Source organism: Heterodontus francisci, chromosome 34, assembly GCF_036365525.1.
Source record: "Heterodontus francisci isolate sHetFra1 chromosome 34, sHetFra1.hap1, whole genome shotgun sequence".
NCBI lineage: Eukaryota > Metazoa > Chordata > Chondrichthyes > Heterodontiformes > Heterodontidae > Heterodontus > Heterodontus francisci.
In genome coordinates this window covers 29,867,408-29,885,909 of record NC_090404.1, presented here as the reverse complement: position 1 = coordinate 29,885,909, position 18,502 = coordinate 29,867,408, and the positions used below count along the sequence as shown (strand labels likewise).

Sequence of the window (18,502 nt, the reverse complement as noted above, 5' to 3'; positions counted from 1 at the left end):
GGAAAAGAAGATGGTGCACCATTGTGGTGAAAATAGTGAAAGCTTTTCCAGCTATGTCAGGAGTCAGAGACATTGTAACATAGAGTAACAGAGAATTACAGTGAGTAAATCGAGTCACATTGAATTGAGAGCAGTGGTTCTCAAAAAGTTTTGGTTGATCCCATTTTCAAATGGATTAGTAATCACAAGCCCTCCCCACCTCCACCTAAATTATACCATAAACTCCTTGTACATTTACATTTCTGAATGTAAAGTTCATCAGTATCCTGTTAAAGGGACTTGCAGGAAAGTTTACCAGGGCTGTTTAATATAGTGAACATTGATGTGATTGGTGATGTGAAAACTTTTATCCTCCCTTCAGCTGAAAGGTAACTCGACAGGAAATATCCACTGGAGTCTCATTGTAAAATTAATGAAATAATGAAAATTATACATTAGAGTTTAATTTGGCTTTATATCACCTCCCAGTGGGCCTGTCCTGGCCTGTCACTGCTGGGTCAGGCCCTGTCCAGTTCCATCAGCCCCAATAACATGGACCATTTCAACATCCATGTGTGAGAAAGACAATCCCAGATCTGATTTGCTCCAAATTAAGTTTCATGTTTAATTGAAGGGGCTGGTTTGTTTCTTGAGGTTAAAATTATCAAAATGACAACCCACACTGTGTCCACCCATCATTCTCCCAGACGCACCATCACCTCACAGTCAGGATCATGTGTCTATGAAGGGGAGGTTGTTGTCCTGTCTAGGATGACCTTTGCTCCATAACTGTCGGAGTTATGGTCCTGGGATTTCGAGAGGAGTCTCAGGGCATCAGTCTCGGTCATCCTGTAAAATAGAGGAACACATGAGTAGGAGGAGGCCATTCAGCCCTTTGAGGCTGTTCTCCCATTCAATTGCATCATGACAGATCTGTATCTCAGATACATCTCAAGTTTTGAAATTCACTCTCTCTTACTGTCTCTCTCTCTCGCTGTGACTGTCTCCCCATTTATGAACATATGAATTAGGAGCAGGAGTAGGCCACTCGGCCCCTTGTGCCTGCTCTGCCATTGAACAAGATCACGGCTGATTTAATTTCAACCTCAACGTCACATTCCTGCCTACCCATGAAAACCTTTCGCCCCCTTGCTTATCAAGAATCTATCTACCTCTGCCTTAAAAATGTTCAGAGACTCTGCTTCCACCACCTTTTGAGGAAGAGAATTCCAAAGACTCAGAAAAAATTTCTCCTCATCTCAGTTTTTAAATAGGTGATCCTTTTTTAAGCAGTGACCCCTAGTTCTAGATTCTCCCACAACAGGAAACATCCTTTCCTCATCCACCCTGTCAAAGCCCCTCAGAATCTTATATACTTCAATCAAGTCGCCTCTTAGTATTCTAAATTCTAGCGGATTGATACAAGCCTAGCCTGTCCAACCTTTCCTCATAAGACAACTCTCCCATTCCAGTTGGTAGTTCAGTAAACCTTCTCTGAACTGCTTCCAACGCATTTACATCCTTCCTTAAATAATGAGACCAATACTGTACCCAGTACTCCGGATGTGGTCTCACCAATGCCCTGTATAGCTGAAGCATAACGTCGCTACTTTTGTATTCAATTCCCCTCGCAATAAACAACAACATTCTATTCGCTTTCTTAATTAATTGCTGAAGCTGCATACTAACCTTTTGCGATTCATGCTCTAGGACACCCAGATCCCTCTGCATCTAGAGCTCCGCAGTCTCTCACCACAGATAATATGCTTTTTTATTCGTCCTGCCAAAAGGGACAATTTCACATTTTCCCATGGTTGTGCCTACTGTGTTTCCTGTTAGTTAGCCAATCTTCTAACCATGTCAAAATGTTACCCTACACCATGAGCTTTTATTTTCTGCAACAACCTTTGATTTGAGTTGACAAAAGTCATCACTGTCCACTCAGGTTAGAAATTCACCACATTCCTCCTGCTTCCTGGCCCAGGATGGTCACGCATGCTGCACATTGATTTGAGGAGAGGCAATATAGTCCAACGCTCACAGCAATCTACAATCCACCGACATTACCGGGATAGGGAGACAGAGTTTAGAAACACTCAGCAACACGACTCCAGTAAAACATCCCAGGAGGAAAAGGGGGAGCAGTGTGTGTACCTACCCTGATATCCCCCTCCCCAGGCCTGTCAGTCAAACTCCCCACTCCTCCCAGTCCACAGCTCACCCTAGCAGCTTGAATCTTCCTGCACCTTGAGTCAGCACTGCCCAGGTGTGGCCCAGTCCAAGGGGATTCTTTATAACTGAGTTAGGTTTCCTTTTTGAAGCAGATGATCCAAGGCAACATGAGAACTGATGCCACACTAGAGATCCAGCAGCTTTATGAATTTAAGACCTTAACTGCAGACATCAAATGTCACAGCACAGTCACAATTTGGACTAAAGGCATTGCCTTTTCAAAAAGTTGTGTTATTTGTTATCTAGGAGACAACGTGCTTGAGAAGGAGAGATAGTTGCAAGCATTTCTACCTTTAATGTAAAACGCCATGCAATACCATCAAGCAGAGACAGAAGAAATTGGAATCGATAAACAAAATGAAATTGATATGAGTGGTTATTTAAAGCACTCAAATGGGAATTTATTTGACATTTAAGGTGATAGTCAAAATTTCATTTAACAAAAAATGATGAAAAAGCAGTCCCGGTGGTTCCTAAGTATTAAAAAAAACAAAGTTTCTTTTGGGGAGAAATTAAATGGAACATTAACAAAACCTGTCACCTCCAGCAACATTGTTATTTGAATTTGGAATAATTTGAGATGTTGAAAATCCCATGTAATTTAGCAAGTTACTTTTCAGAAATTAAAATGTCAACCAAGCTAGAGAAAAACAAACAAATGAAATATAGTAATCAAAAGGGAATGTTTGATTTCTATTTTTAAGATATTATGATTATTGGACTTTAAAGTTTCTCCAGGGCTGAAAATGAAATAGATTTATAATGAATAGGAATTGGCAATTGGATCTGCCTGATGTGAGAAAATGACTAAAGGAATTCCAGGGACAGACCCAATCCAACTGGGACAGGGAACTCCATCAATGCTTGCACTTTTGCTGGTCTTGGCAACACTTGTCCTTCCCCTACTATATGCCCCAGGTAAGTTACCCGCACTTTTGAAAATTCACTTTTGGCAAGATTTATCATCACATCAGCCGACTGTAATTTTCTGATCTGAGCTCAATTTTCTTTAAAGTTACCCTTTATTAATCCTGTCACCGGGAGAAGACCCGCAGCTGTCGCCCCTCAAATGCTCCTGCCAACGACCTCTGACCTGACAGCTCACAATGTCCGGGTGATTGACGGTGGCTCTTGACCAATGGCAAGAGGGGGCGGGACTGCCCGCTCGCCAATGCGAGTCCCGTCCCTGTCCCGCTCCGATTGCTTGGAGGACCAACCGGCCACTCGGTCCTCCAGGCCCGCCCCCGCTCTTCCTATTGGTCCCAAACTGCCGTCAATCATCCGGGTGGTGTGAGTTGAGCATGCGCGGCCAGCAGGTCTGAGACAGGGAGCGCGGTTCCAGCAGGTGAGAGGGAGGCGGGTTAATAAAGCCCGGGGCTCGCAGGCTGCAGAGACACCGAGTGCGGAGTCAGGAGACAATCTAAACAGCGAGATCACAACAAACAACAAGATCAACCCCCAGCCGCGGCTTCCACCGCTTCCCTCCGGCCCCAATCTCAACAAAGAGCAGAGAACAGAGACTGTCCCAAAATCCAGGAGAGACAGGGAGCGTCTCCAAATGGAGGAGAAAGAGGAACTGATTAGGGAGCGTCTGTAAATGGAGGAGAAATAGGAACTGGTCAGGGAACATCTGTAAATGGAGGAGAAATAGGAACTGGTCAGGGGGCATCTGTAAATGGAGAAGAAATTGGGACTGGTCAGGGCGTGTCGGTAAATGGAGGAGAAAGAGGAACTGGTTAGGGAGCGTTTCTAAATGGAAGAGAAATAGGAACTGGTCAGGGAGTGTGTAAATGAAGAATAAATGGGGACTGGTCAGGGAACATCTGTAAATGGAGGAGAAATAGGAACTGGTCAGGGAACATCTGTAAATGGAGAAGAAATTGGGACTGGTCAGGGAACATCTGTAAATGGAGGAGAAATAGGAACTGGTCAGGGGGCATCTGTAAATGGAGAAGAAATTGGGACTGGTCAGGGCGTGTCGGTAAATGGAGGAGAAAGAGGAACTGGTTAGGGAGCGTTTCTAAATGGAGGAGAAATAGGAACTAGTCAGGGAGCATCTGTAAATGGAGGAGAAATGGGGACTGGCTAGGGAGCATCTCTAAATAGAGGAGAAATAGGAACTGATCAGGCAGCGTCTGTAAATGGAGATGAAATGGGGACTGATCAGGGATTGTCTCTCAACGGAGCAAAAATAGTGACTGGTCAAGGAGCGTCTGTAAATGGATTAGATATGGGGACTGGGCAGAGAGTGTCTGTAAATGGAGGGGAAATGGGGACTGCTCAGGGAGTGTCTATCAATGGAGGAGAAATGGGGACTGGGTGGGCTGGGAAGCTTGAGAAACACACAGTGTAGACCGGAAACCCATTTAATAACCTCCAGGTGCCACGTTTGCAGTTGTGGAGTTTTCTCCAGGTAACAGGCCTCCAGGTTAATGGCTGCCAGCTTTCTAGCTGTTTTGGAGGAACTGAGGACTAATAAACTGTAACATCAAAGCCCAAAAATTTAAAGGAACTTAGTTCAGTTATAAAGACTCCCCTTGGACTGGGCCACACCTGGGCAGGGCTGGCTCAAGGTGCAGGAAGCTGCTAGGCTGAGCTGTGGACTGGGAGGAGAGGGGGGTTTGACTGACAGGCCTGGGGAGGGGGATATCAGGGCAGGTACACACACTGCTCCCCTTTTCCTCCTGGGATCTTTTACTGGAGTCGTGTTGCTGAGTGTTTCTAAACTCTGTCTCCCTATCCCGGTAATGTCGGTGGATTGTAGGTTGCTGTGAGTGTTGGACTGTATTGTCTCTCCGTAGAAGAATGTGCAGAAAGGCACATGGCGGCCATCCTGCACCAAGAGGTAGGAGGAGAGAATGTTAAAAATTTCTATCCTGAACTGACTGATGGCTTTTGTAAACTCCTTTTACAGGATATTCGAAAGGAAAGATTTACAGATGGGAAACTGAAACCAAACATCACATCAGGATCTGACAGGGTCACTGGATTCATCAGTAATGGAATATCATCGGCCTTTGAATGTGGAAGGAGAAATGTTTGTCTGTTCTGTCTGTGGGAAAAGATTTCAAACATCAAAGTGACTGGAAAAGCACCGAGACACACACACACCCGTGTGAGAGTGTTCCAGTGACTGACTGTGGAAAGAGCTTTAACCAGTTACACAGCCTGAAAAAACATCACACCATTCACAACGGGGAGAAACTGTACATGTCTTGTGTGTGTGGATCATCCAACCTGGAGAGACACAAGGACACCCGCACCACGGAGAAACCGTGGAAATGTGGGGACTGTGGGGAAAGGATTCAATTACCCATCCCGGCTGGAAACACATCGCGCAGTCACATTGGGGAGAGGCCGTTCACCTGCTCCGTGTGTGGGAAGGGATGTTCATCCAGCCTCTGCATGCACCAGCGAGTTTACACTATGGAGCTACCATTTAAATGTTCTGACTGTGAGAAGACCTTTAAAAGTGCAAGGGATCTACAAACACACCAACACACACACACACACTGGGGAGAGGCTGTTCACCTGCTCCATATGTGGGAAGCGATTTGCATGTTCATCCAGTCTGTATATACACCAGCGAGTTCACACAGGGGAGAGGCAGTTCACCTGCTCTGTGTGTTGGAAGGGATTCACTCATTTATCCAGCCTTCAGATGCACCAGTGAGTTCACACTGGAGAGAGACCGTGCACATGCTCTGAGTGTGGAAAAGGATTCTCTGAGACCTCCAACCTACTGAAACGCCAGTGGGTTCACACTGGGGAGAGACCGTTTACATGTTCTGACTGTGAGAAGAGATTTAAAAACAGAAGGGATCTACAGACACACTGGGGATAGGCCGTGCACCTGTTCCAAGTGTGGGAAGAGATTCGCTACTCATCTGACCCGCAGAGACACCAGTGAATTCACAATGAGGAGACATCGTTCACCTTCTCCGTTTGTGGGAAGGGATTCATTTCAATGAACACCAACTTGTTCATGTTGATAGCATACATCTTCAATGTTCTTACTGAGAAGATATTTAAATGGAAAAAGGATTTACTGACGCACCAATGAGTTCACACTGGGAGGAGGCTGTTCACCTGCTCTGTGTGTGGGAAGGGATTCACTCAGTCATCCACCCTGCTGAAACACCAGAGATTTCATGTATAACTGCAGAGGGTGAATTCTGCTGTTATTTCTGCTGTTAATCACATCTAGAACTGAACCGTGACTGGAAGCCTGTTTCCAGTGGGGTTCCACAGAGCTCAGAACCAGGTCCCTTGCTTTTTGTATCCGGCACGTGTCGGACCTGAGAGGTGCCGGGTAATCAAATTCCAGTTAATCAAGAGTCTTGCTAACAAGGCAATACAATAATAGTTTTAATTTTAATAGAAATGATTACATGCAAAGAACAAGATGTACAATACGGAAATCTTGAGGCAATAATGATGCATAGAATTCTTGAGGAACAGGAAACGTAATGTATAAATTACACTAAAATACTAGATGTAGAAGGTGATGGGACAGAATCTGTACTGAGCCTAGGGCAAACCCTGGAAGCTTTCTTGAAAAGATTTTGGGTATCACAGAGATACAGCACTGAAACAGGCCCTTCGACCCACCAAGTCTGTGCCAACCATCAACCACCCATTTATACTAATCCTACATTAATCCCATGTCCCCTACCGCATCCCCACCTTCCCTCAATTCTCCTACCTATACTAGGGGCAATTTACCTATCAACCGGCAAGTCTATGGCTGTGGGAGGAAACCGGAGCACCCGGCAGAAACCCACACGGTCACAGGGAGCACTTGCAAACTCTGCACAGGCAGTACCCAGAACTGAACCCGGGTCGCTGGAGCTGTGAGGCTGCGGTGCTAACCACTGCGCCGCCCTACTTGCCTCATATCATTTTGGCATGAAAGTAGAACAAAATATATAGCTGCATAAACTCTTGTGCAGGATAACAAGTCTGCCTTTCAGCAAATTTGATTAATGTATCAAATGCTGATGCAGCATTAGACCAAGTTATTTTCTGTTCCTCACTAAAATCTTCTGCCGAGTCTTCTTCAGTTTCCTTAGACTTCTCAGGATTCCGGACACTATTATTTCCACATCACTAACAACATGTGTCACTTCAACCTCCTTGTCAGCTTCAACCCAATCTTCTACATCATTTTCACTAAGCTGTTTGATTGGGTTTGTAGAAGGAACATCCCTCAGCATGTCGAGCATTTGTGATTTTTTATATATATGGTGAACATTAAAGCCTTCAAATTCCTCTTCATCAGAAGACACTCTGCAAACATAACACTGGGCCACAGTTTTCTCCGAGCTCTCTTAATGTTTCACCTTTAACTGAATTCCATGTACAAACCACATTGGAAATTACATCTTTAATGTTATAATTTGATTGAAAGTTTTGGATTCTGCCTTCATGATTGATTAACTTTCTTAGAAAATCTCTCCCAGAAAACATTTCATATTCTGGATGATGTCCTGGACCATTGGTTGAATCAATGAGGTAACATTGGCAGAGAGGAAGATGGTAAAAATATTACAGACACTAACTTCGATTCATGAGGGTGAGCTCGACAATTGTCTAATAAGAGAATAGCTTTGCTTTCTTCAGGTTTTCTTATTTTTCTAAGATATTCTTTCACTACAGGTACAAAAATGTAGTGAAGCCAATTATAAAATGTTTATTTGTCCATCCATGCATTACTTTGTGCTTTGTAATCAACAGGTAAATGTTTTACACCGTTAAATGCTCTGTAACAATTATATATACCCATCACCAAAAGCTTCACTCAGTCCGTTCCTGTGGCATTAGCTCATGCAAGCACAGTTATTCCATCTTTATTTAGCTTAAAACCTGCAGCACTGGATTCACTCGCACCAGCCAGGGTAGAATTAGGCAAACAGTGCCAAAATAGGCCTGTTTTATCTGTGTTATAAATGTGTTCTGGGAATAGATCATGTTCAGCAATTAATTTGTTGAAGAAATCACAATAATTTTCTGCAGCCTCATGGTCAGCTGATTTTTGTTCACCGGTTACATCCGGCCTTCTAATGCCATGTCGCTGTTTAAAGCAGGAAAACCATCCATTGGAAAATGCACATGGTTCAGTCAATTCCATTTGCTTGTGAATGTCTTTTACCTTTGCAATGAGCATTGGGCCTGAGACTGGAGCACTTCACCAAAAACCATTCCTAGCTATGCTAATTTAGGTTGATGTAGAGGACGGTGTTGTTCAACAGCTTTATTAGTCTCAGAACCAGCAAAGAATTTCAACAAATGGTCTTTTTGACTCTTGATGGTTGATGAACCAACATTATATTCATTCATCAACACGTTACAATTTTCACTTTTTTCAAGATGCCTGCAAATGTCTATTTTCTGATGTAGCCTCAACACAACACATCCACTTTCCCCCTTTTCCTGTCAATGCTTTATTGGATGCCATAATGGGTGGGTGGGGCGATAAATCGCCAAACTGCATAAGCACAGCGACACAACAAGATGGACTGTCAGCAGCATCACGAAGATTACTATCAGCGGCATCACTAACTACAGGACAGTAATGTCCAGAACAATCGGCTGCACTCGGGGAAAACTCAGCATTGGCAGGCAAGCCTCGGGCATTTTTGGAAATTCTGGGTAAGAGTTTTCCAATTGGTGTAGTCTCAGGTAACAAAGGTTTTACTGTGCATATCAATGCTTTAGACTTAAATGTAGGGAACGTGATTACAAAGTTTCCAGATGAGACAAAAGTGACCGTGTGGTTGACAGTGAGGAAGAAAGCTGTAGACTGCAGGAAGAAATCAATGGACTGGTCAGGTGGGCAGAAAATGGCAACTGGAATTCAATCTGGAGAAGTGTGAGGTAATGCATTTGGTGAGGGCAAAGAAAGCAAGAGAATTCACAATAAATGGTAGGATACTGAGAAGTGTAGAGGAACAGAGGGACCTTGGAGTGCATGTCCACAAATTCCTGAAGGTGGCTGGACAGGTAGATAAGGTAGTTAAGAAGGCAAACATGATGCTTGCTTTTATTGGCCAAGGCGCAGAATATAAGAGCTGGGAGGTTATATTGGAATTGTATAAAACACTAGTGAGGCCACAGCTGGAGTACTGTGTGCAGTTCTAGTCACTACATTACAGGAAGAATGTGATTGCATTAGAGAGGGTACAGAGGAGATTTACAAGGAAGTTGCCAGGATTGGAGAATTTTAGCTGTGAGGAAAGTTTGATTAGGCCAGAGTTGTTTTCTTTGGAACAGAGGAGGCTGAGGTGTATAAAATTATGAGGAGCTGAGATAGACTGGATAGGAAGGAGCTATTTTCATCAGAGAGGTCATAGATTTTAAGTAATTAGCAGAAGGATTGACAGACAGTTGAGAAATTACTTTAGCCAGGGGGTTGGCGTGGTGTGGGGATGGGACGGGCGGGTTGGTGTCTGGAACTCACTGCCTGAAAGGGTGATAGAGGCAGCACCTCTCATCTCATTTAAAAAGTACTTGGATATGCAACTGAGTCGTCATAACCTATGAGGCTACAGACAAGACCTGGAAGATGGGATTAGGCTGGATAACTCAATGGCCAGTGTGGACATGATGGGCTGAATGGCCTCCTGTGCCATAACTTTTCTATGTTTTCAATATGACAGTAGGGGTTTGTTTCTGTTGATGTGAATAATCAAATCATAATGCTATTAATATCAGCCCAAACACATCTCAACTGTCATAATATAAACAGGGCGCATTTACAGCACAGGAGGCCATTCAGCCCATTGTGGCTGTGCCAGCTGGAAAAGGTATTCAGATTAATCCCACTTTCTGGTGTTTACCACCTCAGAGAGATGGTTAGTGTGAGAAATGACAGATACGAACACCCAGACCAATTTAACAAATTACACAAGATTTCAGGTTTTAAGTCTTTTATTAGAACGAAACTAAATAAAATCCCCAATTAACTAAATAGCACTTTGTAAATAGCTGACATCCCACATTACAATCAAAAGTATTTTCTTTACTTATTCAACACTTGAATATCTCTCACCACACTGATATATTACTTACCCCTTTTTGATGATGAAATCCTTTGTGGTTAAAACTCCCAAATTCCTCCCAGTTCAATGTGCTGGATCTCCCAGACTTTAAAAAAAAAAGCAATATTTTCCTTCACTCACTTCTCCAAGCACTTCTGACCTAGACATCTGTGGATAAGGTGATTTCCGGTGATCCTGTGGGCCCTTCACTCCTCCACAAACTTCGACTCAAAAAAAAAACTGGTTCAAGTTTCCACACCTTCACTGTATATCTTCAGAGAGCAGGTGTTCTGTTTCTGTCTGTCTCTCTCTCCAGCCACCCCTGCTGGCTGCCTTCTCTTACAGCTTCCCTTGAGGCCTCACCCCGATGGGTTCTCTTCCCACAGCCTGCTTCAGGCCACAATGTGATGGTTCATTCCTTACAGCCTGTTATTCTCCAGAAAGTTGGTTACCTTTATCTGGTCCTAGAATTCAATAGTTGATTGTATTTTGGAGAAGAACAAAGACCAGAAGTCTAGTTTCACAAAGCTACTCGGCCTTTCCACTGCCCCCAGGTGTTACCACCTGCCGGTGTTCTCAATGGCTGACTCTTTGTTTTACAATCCAAAAGTCTGGGAGTGTGGAACCCATTGTTCATCAGGTGTTAGTGCTGTAGTCTCTGTTCATCAGAAAACACTCTTTGATCTGTTCCCTCTGTTGTCCTGGTAACCTTTTACAGAGTGGAGGTGAGGTCAGCTGACCTCCTGGATTTCATCTTGTACTAATCACAATCTATAAGATATAATCATGTTACAAGGTCCAGTGATCCTAACACCAGTTCACATCAACAGAAATGAACCCTGACTGTGACTCAGTTGTTACCATTGTCGCCTCTCAGTCAGAAGGTTGTGGGTTCAAGTCCCACTCCAGAGAGTTTGCTGTGTGCAATTGGCTGCTGTGTTTCCTACATTATAACAGTGACTACACTTCAATCGTATTTCATTGTCTGTAAAACACTTTGACATGTCCTGAGGTAGTGGAAGGTGCTGTATACATGCAGATCTTTCTTTAACCATCAGAATGAACAGGGTTCAGTCCTGGATGTGAACAATAGCAGAATCCAATACTGCAGTCACTTGTGAATTCTCTGGTGTCTCAACAGGTGACATGAACGGGTGAATCCCTTCCCACACTTGGAGCAGGTGAACGGCCTCTCCCCAGTGTGAACTCGCTGGTGTTTCAGTAGGTTGGATGAACGGGTGAATCCCTTCCCACACATGGAGCAGGTGAACGGCCTCTTCCCAGTGTGACTGCATTGGTGTGTCAACATTTCACGTTTGGTTTTAAAGGCCTTCTCACATTCAGAACATTTAAAAGGTCTCTTATCACTGTGAATATTTGTATGTGTCAGCAGCTGTGATGAACAAGTGAATCCCTTCCCACACTCTGAGCAGGTGAATGGCCTCTCCCCAGTGTGAACTCGCTGGTGTTTCAGCAGGTTGGATGACTGAGTGAATCCCTTCCCACACACGGTGCAGGTGAACAGCTTCTTCCCAGTGTGAATGAGCTGGTGTGCCAGCAGGTTGCCTGACTGAGTGAATCCCTTCCCACACTCTGGGCAGGTGAATGGCCTCTCCCCAGTGTGAACTCGCTGGTGTGTAAGCAGGTGGGATGACTGTGTGAATCCCTTGCCACACACAGAGCAGATGAACATTCTCTCCCCAGTGTGAATTCGCTGGTGTTTCAGCAGGGTGGATGAACGAGTAAATCTCTGAGCACACACGGAGCAGGTGAACGGCCTCTCCGCAGTGTGAGCGCGTTGATGAGTTTCCAGCTTGGATGGGGAATTGAATCCCTTCCCACAGTCCCCACATTTGCACAGTTTCTCCATGGTGAGGGTGTCCTTGTGTCACTCCAAGTTGGATGAGCAGTTGAAGTCTCGTCCACACACAGAACACGTGTACAGTTTCTCCCCGCTGTGAATGGAGATGTTCTTTCAGGCTGTGTAACTGGTTAAAGCTCTTTCCACAGTCAGTGCACTGGAACACTCTCACTCGGGTGTGTGTGTGTGTCTCGGTGATTTTCCAGTCACACTGATGTTTAAAATCTTTTTGCACAATCAGAACAGACAAAGCTTCCACATTCAAAGACCAATGATTCAAGTAATGTTTGAGTTTCCCATCTGCAAATTCTCCCCTGCTAATACCCTGTAAAAGGAGTTTACAAAGTCATCATCGTCAGGATAGAAATTCAGAACAGACAAATCTCGTGTAATGAAATATTCTTTACTCTCTTGTTCTCATTGAAACTTAAAGAAGTCCAAAATAAGCAAAAAAGTTCCAACAAAAGGAAAGGGAATAAAAGCAAAATACTGCAGATGCTGCAAATCTGAAATAAAAACAGAAAGTGTTGGAAATACTCAGCAGGGCTGGCAGCATCTGTGGAGAGAGAAACAGAGTTAACGTTTCAGGTCTCTGACCTTTAATCAGAAGTGGGAAAGGTTAGAAATGTAATAGGTTCTGAGCAAGTGAAAGTTGGGGGGGGGGGGGGGGAGGGGTGGATGGGGAAGAAGAACTAAAGGAAAGGTCTGTGATAGGGCAGAGGGTGGGGGAGATTAAATGACAAAGATGTCATAGAACAAAGGCAAATGGAGCACACACAGTTGTAGCAAAATAGAAAGCATTTGTCCAGAGAGTGTTAACGGCAGAATATTGAACAGCTCTGTCTGAATGCAAAAACGTGGAAAACATATTTAAGACAGGCACATGGCAAAACAAAAATCAAAATGGGTTCCACAGTCTGAAGTTGTTGAACTCAATATTGAGTCCAGAAAGCTGTGAAGTGCCTAAAGCAAAGGAAACCTTCCCACCTGTTACCGAATGTTGTGACCAGTGTCTGTGAGATACTCTGTACCCTGAGGTGTCCACCGGTCAAGCAAGTATCAAGTGTGCTCCCTCTCCAGGGCCACCCAGGCACGGACTAGACCACAGGAGAAAGGCCGGCAGCCAGAGTGACTCGCACCTCCAACTTGGTCCCAGCACATCCTGCACCTAACATCGCTGTGTTAACCAGGCCCAAGAGCAGGTCCAGAAGATCCTCCGACTTATCCAACCCCCTCCACACCGAGGAACCAAAGATTAGGAGAGTGGGACTATACTGTATCTAAAAGTAGAGGAGCAGCCCTTTCAGGTAACTCACACTGAATATCTACATGGCCCATGGACTCTTCTAGGCTGCAAACATCACTTGCAGCCTGGGAGTGGGTGAAGCTGCTTGAAGCCCTGTTGTCCAGGATGCGCCACCTCCTGGGCAGTAGGACCCGGTTGGGAACAGAGACCTTGAAGCCCCGCCCACTCCCTGTGCCCTCACCAAAATGGCCGTGCAGGCGCTTTGGTCTCTCCCTGCCCAAGATGGCAGCCAGTGCCCGTCACCACAGGGTAAACACCGGGCCTCTTATTCAGGGCCTCAGGCTGACCCCGAGTGTTTCTGAAGCTTCCCAGCCCTTTCACGGCTCCAATTCCTCCCGAGCCCACAATCTTCTCCCGCCTCAGTCTGTCTCCAACACTCGCACTGCACATGCTCAGAGCACAGTCCAATCCTGCGCTGGTACACTGGGCTCCTGTAGTCATTGATAGGGGACTTTCTGATCCGCGGGGAGTCCTGGGTAAATAATCGCCATTGAAAGCTCCAATTGTTGAATGGATCATTTTATGTCATTGATATTAGGGCTGGACAGAGAATGAACAAATTATTAAATAAATTATACAGACACCAGAGTTCTCGGGCCATCAACTATGATGTGAAATACAATGGGAATGCTATTCTTTACCCATATTTGGACTCAGGAACTGGAGGGATATTTTCATAATTTGTAGCTGCCACCAAACTGGGTGGTAGAACTAATAATGTGGAGGAGTGCACTGAAATCCAGGAAGACATAAACAGGCTGGCAGACTGGAGATAAATGGGACGTGAAATTCAACATAGTGAAATGTGAGCTGGTTCATTGTGGGAGGAGGAATAAGGAGGCCAGTTATTGGTTAGAATGTAAGAAATTAAATGGAGCAGAGGAGCAAAGAGATCTGGGAACAGAGTCACATAAATCATTAAAAGGAGCAACACAAGTGGATAAGAGAGCAAAGAAAGAACTGATGTTCTTTTCTAGAGGAATACAATGTAACAGCAGGGAGGGAATGTTAAATTTATAGAGAACCTCACTTAGGAGGACTGTGAGCAGTTCTGGTCTCCAGATTAAAAAAGGATATTGAAGCACTGAAGAAAGTGCAGAATAGATTTACAAAGATGTCACCAGAGAGGATGTTACTATCCAGCAAGATTGAGCAGGCTGGGGATCCTTTCTCTGGAAAAGAGAAGACGAGGAGGAGATCTGATAAAGGTCTTTAAAATTATCAGTCAGTCAGAACAAGGGGGCAGCAATATAAGACAGACATTAACAGGTCAAATAGAGAACTTAGGAGGAATTTCTCTACTCAGAGAGTGGTGAGAATGCAGAACCACGTGTAGTGGTTGAAGCAGATAGCAATAATGTGTTTGAAGGGGAGGTTCAATACATTTATGAGGGAGAAGGGAATCAAGGGATATGGGGGCAGAGTGGGACAAGGTAATTAGATTGGGAGGAGGCTCATTTGGATTATAAACACAAGCACAGAATGGTGGAGCCACGCAACCAGTTTCTGGGCTGTAATTCTGTGTATGTACAGCAGTGGTGGATTAATGCTGAAGCCTACATTCCTGGGGGTGGATTAATGCTCAGGTTTATAGGGCACAGGGGTGAATTAATGCTCAGGCTTACAGGGCCCAAGGGTGGATGAATGCCCGGATTTACAGGGTATGTGATGGATTAATGAAAGATCTGGCCCTAAGTCTGAGACTATGCCCCCACTACTGGATTCCCCCAATAGCAGAAATATTTTCTCTCTATCTACCCTATCACTACCAATTAATATGTTGAAAACTTTGATCCAATTAACCCTTAATCTTCTAAATTCAAAAGAATGCAACCCTCATAGTGAGGTGGTGCATTCTGGTAGAAAGGATAGCATAGGCAATATACACTTGAAGTTCTAAAGTGTGTGCAGCAACAGGGGGACCTGGGATTCACGTGCAAAGTTCATTGAACATGGCAGGGCATATTGAGAGAATAGTTGGCAAAGTATTTGGGATCTTAGGCTTCATAAATGGAGGTATTTAATGCAAAAGCAGGGAAGATATTCTGAAATTTTATGAGCTCTGGTTCAGTTCGGCCACAACTAGAGTATTACATCCAATTCTGATCACCACACTTTTGGAAGGATGTGAAGGTCCTAGAGTGGGTGCAGAGGAGATTTACCAGAATGGTTCCAGGGATGAGGGAATTTAGCTACAAGGTTCGTTTGGAGAAGCTGGGGTTGTTCTCCTTGGAGTAAAGGGAATTGAGGGGAGATCTGACAGAGGTGTTCAAAATTACGGCAGGTTTAGATAAGGTAGATAAAGAAAAGCTGTTCCCATTAGCTGATGGTAGAAGGACTAGGGGACACAGATTAACATTTTGGGCAAGAGATCCAGTGGGAATATGAGGAAAAAGTTTTTTTTTCATGCAGCGAGTGGTACTGACCTGGAACTCACTGCCTATGAGGGTGGTGGAAGCAGAGATGGTCAATGATTACAAAAGGAAATTGGATGGGCACTTGAGGGAAATAAACCTGCAAGACTACGGGGATAGAGCGGGGCAATGGGACTGACTGGATTGCTCTGCAGAGAGCTGGCATAGGATCAAATAGCTGAATGCCTTCCTTCTGTGCTGTCATGACTCTATGATTCATTTGTGTAATCTCTCCTCGTAATTTAACCCTTGGAGTCCAGGTATCATTCAGGTAAATCTACACTGCACTCCCTCCAAGGCCAATATATCCGTCCTAAGGTGTGGTGCCCAGAACTGAACACAGTGCTCCAGGTGTGGTCTAACTAGGGCTTTGTGTATCTCAGTGCTTTTCCAGTCACCTGAAATCTTTTCCCACAGACAGAACAGACAAACTTTTTCCCTTCCACATTCAAAGGCCGATGATATTCAGATCCTGATGTATCGAATGACTGTGTCAGATCTTGATGTGGTGTTTGGCTCGAGATTCCCCATCTGCATATCCCCTGCTTCTAAGCTCCTGTAAAAGGAGTTTACAAAAACCATCACTGTCAGTCCAGGATAGAAATTCACAACATTCTCTCCTCCTGCTTCCTGGCCCAGGATGACTGTGCATGCACCTGCTGTACATTGTCCTGAGGGAGGCAACACACCAGCCTGGATTCACGTCTGCAGCTGCAGAAATGCCTGTCTATTCCTCGATCACTATTGCTCTCCCAGTCTGCTTTTTGCCCCCCTGTGCAGCTGAGCCAACCATGATGCCATGTACTTAGCTCAGGCTGCACCCCCCATAAGAACCATCACACTCATAGGCTGAATACTGGCTGGAGAGTGAGACGCACTCAGGGGTCTCTTGCATTCCCTGCCTGTTTCTCCTTGACTGTCAGTTGGCCACCCATTGCCTCTTTCCCTGCATACTCTTAAGCTGCAGGGTGACCATATCTATAAACGTGCTGTCCACAAAGCTTTCACCTCACAGAGGCACCGCAGTGACACCAGCTGCTGTTCATGCTCCAGAACTCGAGCTGCTGGAACTTTTGTTTTCTTACTCATGTGATGTGGGCTTCACTGGCTAGGCCAGCATTTATTGCCCATCCCAAACTGCCCTTGAACAAAGTAGTTCACTAGGCCATTTCAGAGAGCATTTAAGAGTCAACCACATTGCTGTGGATCTGGAGTCACATGTAGGCCAGACCAGGTAAGGACAGCAGATTTCCCATCTTATCAACCAGATGGCATTTTAATTCCATATTTATTAATTGAATTTAAATTTCACCATCTGCCGTGGTGGGATTCGAACCCATGTTCCAGTGACATTACCCCTGTGGCACCACCTCCCCCGATGATACTTGCTGCATAAATGGTGATCTGGAGTTGGCACATTGCACAGGATGTGCACTCCAGAGGTCGGAGCAGCCCCACCATTGCAGGAAATAGGAACTTTAAACCACACAGGCTAATGTCATCAAAAAGGACCATGTAACATATAAGTGTGGTGTGAGATATTCAGTTGAATGAGTAAATTAAAAAGTAACCTTTGATTGTAATTTGGGTTGTCAGCTATTTACAAAGTGCTATTTATTTAATTGGGGATTTCTTTTAGTTCGGTTGTTATGATATAAGACTTAAAACGTGAAATCTCGTGTCATTTGTTAAATTGGTCTGGGGGGTTCATAATTCGTACTTTTCACATTGACAACCTCTCTGTGATCGTAACAACTGGAAAGTGGGATTAAGCTCGATACCTCTTTTTCAGCTGCCACAGACACAATGGGCTGAATGGCCTCCTTCTCTGCCGTAAATATTCTATGTTTTCTGTTTTCTATCGCACAGGATGTGCACTCCAGAGCTTGCAGCAGACCTGCCATTCCTCTGGCTATTAGAAAGTAAACTGTACTGATACTAATAAACCTCACTACTTAACAATAAAAGAGAAGACTCACCAGCTCCTCAATTCCCTTCTCTTGCTGTCACTTAAATCTCGGGAAGCTCCCCTTTATTCTGATGAAAACTGGAATGTTTAATTTCCAGCTCCTTGGACTCACTTCCTGACTTTGAAGAAAGGGAAACAAAGTTACAATACTTACCAGCCAATCAATTCACAGGCTTCCTGACTTGGTGGAAACGGGAGAAGAAACCGGGAAGCGGCGGCTAGAATAGGAGAGGCGCTGCACCATCGCTTCAATGTTGCCCCCTCCCTCCTCCGGGACCCTCGCCGCACAACCGCCGATCCCGGCGGCTCTGATTCGGGGTCTGAAAGCCGCTGAGACTCGATGTTGCTGAAGCTACACTCACCCCCGCTCAGCTTCCGGGATCCGCATCGCGCAGAGAGACGTGGTCCGGGGGGCGGGGCCCTCCCGCGCCTGCGCGTTGCCGCCCTTGGGATGGAGATTTTTTGTAATCTACTCGTTTCATGGGATGTGGGCATCGATGGCCAGGACAGCATTTATTACCCATCCCTAATGGCCCTTGAGAAGGTGGTGGTGAGCTGCCTTCTTGAACCGCTGCCGTCCATGTGGGGTAGGGGCACACACAGTGCTGTTAGGAAGGGAGTTCCAGGATTTCGGCCCAGTGACAGTGAAGGAACGGCGATATAGTTCCAAGTCAGGATGGTGTGTGACTTGGAGGGGGACTT

General features: G+C 45.0%; 1 protein-coding gene and 1 long non-coding RNA gene across 4 annotated transcripts in view; one reads left to right on the top strand and one right to left on the bottom strand.

Annotated features, from left to right (window-relative positions):
- The window catches only part of LOC137349295 (zinc finger protein 850-like), a 107,756-nt gene extending 89,574 nt beyond the window's left edge, over positions 1–18,182 (bottom strand). Inside the window, exons 1-3 of one of the 3 annotated variants that reach the window (XM_068014837.1) lie at positions 17,955–18,182; positions 16,230–16,387; positions 11,366–12,436 (exon numbers count right to left, since the gene is read on the bottom strand). In XM_068014837.1, coding sequence (XP_067870938.1) covers positions 11,366–12,120 — 755 coding nt within the window. In that variant the 5' untranslated portion in view covers positions 12,121–12,436; positions 16,230–16,387; positions 17,955–18,182. Of the gene's footprint in view, positions 1–425; positions 829–3,230; positions 3,317–11,365; positions 12,437–16,229; positions 16,388–17,954 lie in introns of those variants that run through there. The other 2 variants (XR_010969309.1, XR_010969308.1) reach the window with 2 other exon arrangements.
- LOC137349328 (uncharacterized) lies at positions 3,522–7,914 on the top strand. The gene is made up of 2 exons (XR_010969343.1): positions 3,522–3,556; positions 5,126–7,914. It is a non-coding gene; the product is annotated as an uncharacterized lncRNA (long non-coding RNA).
- Positions 18,183–18,502: the final 320 nt, after the last annotated feature.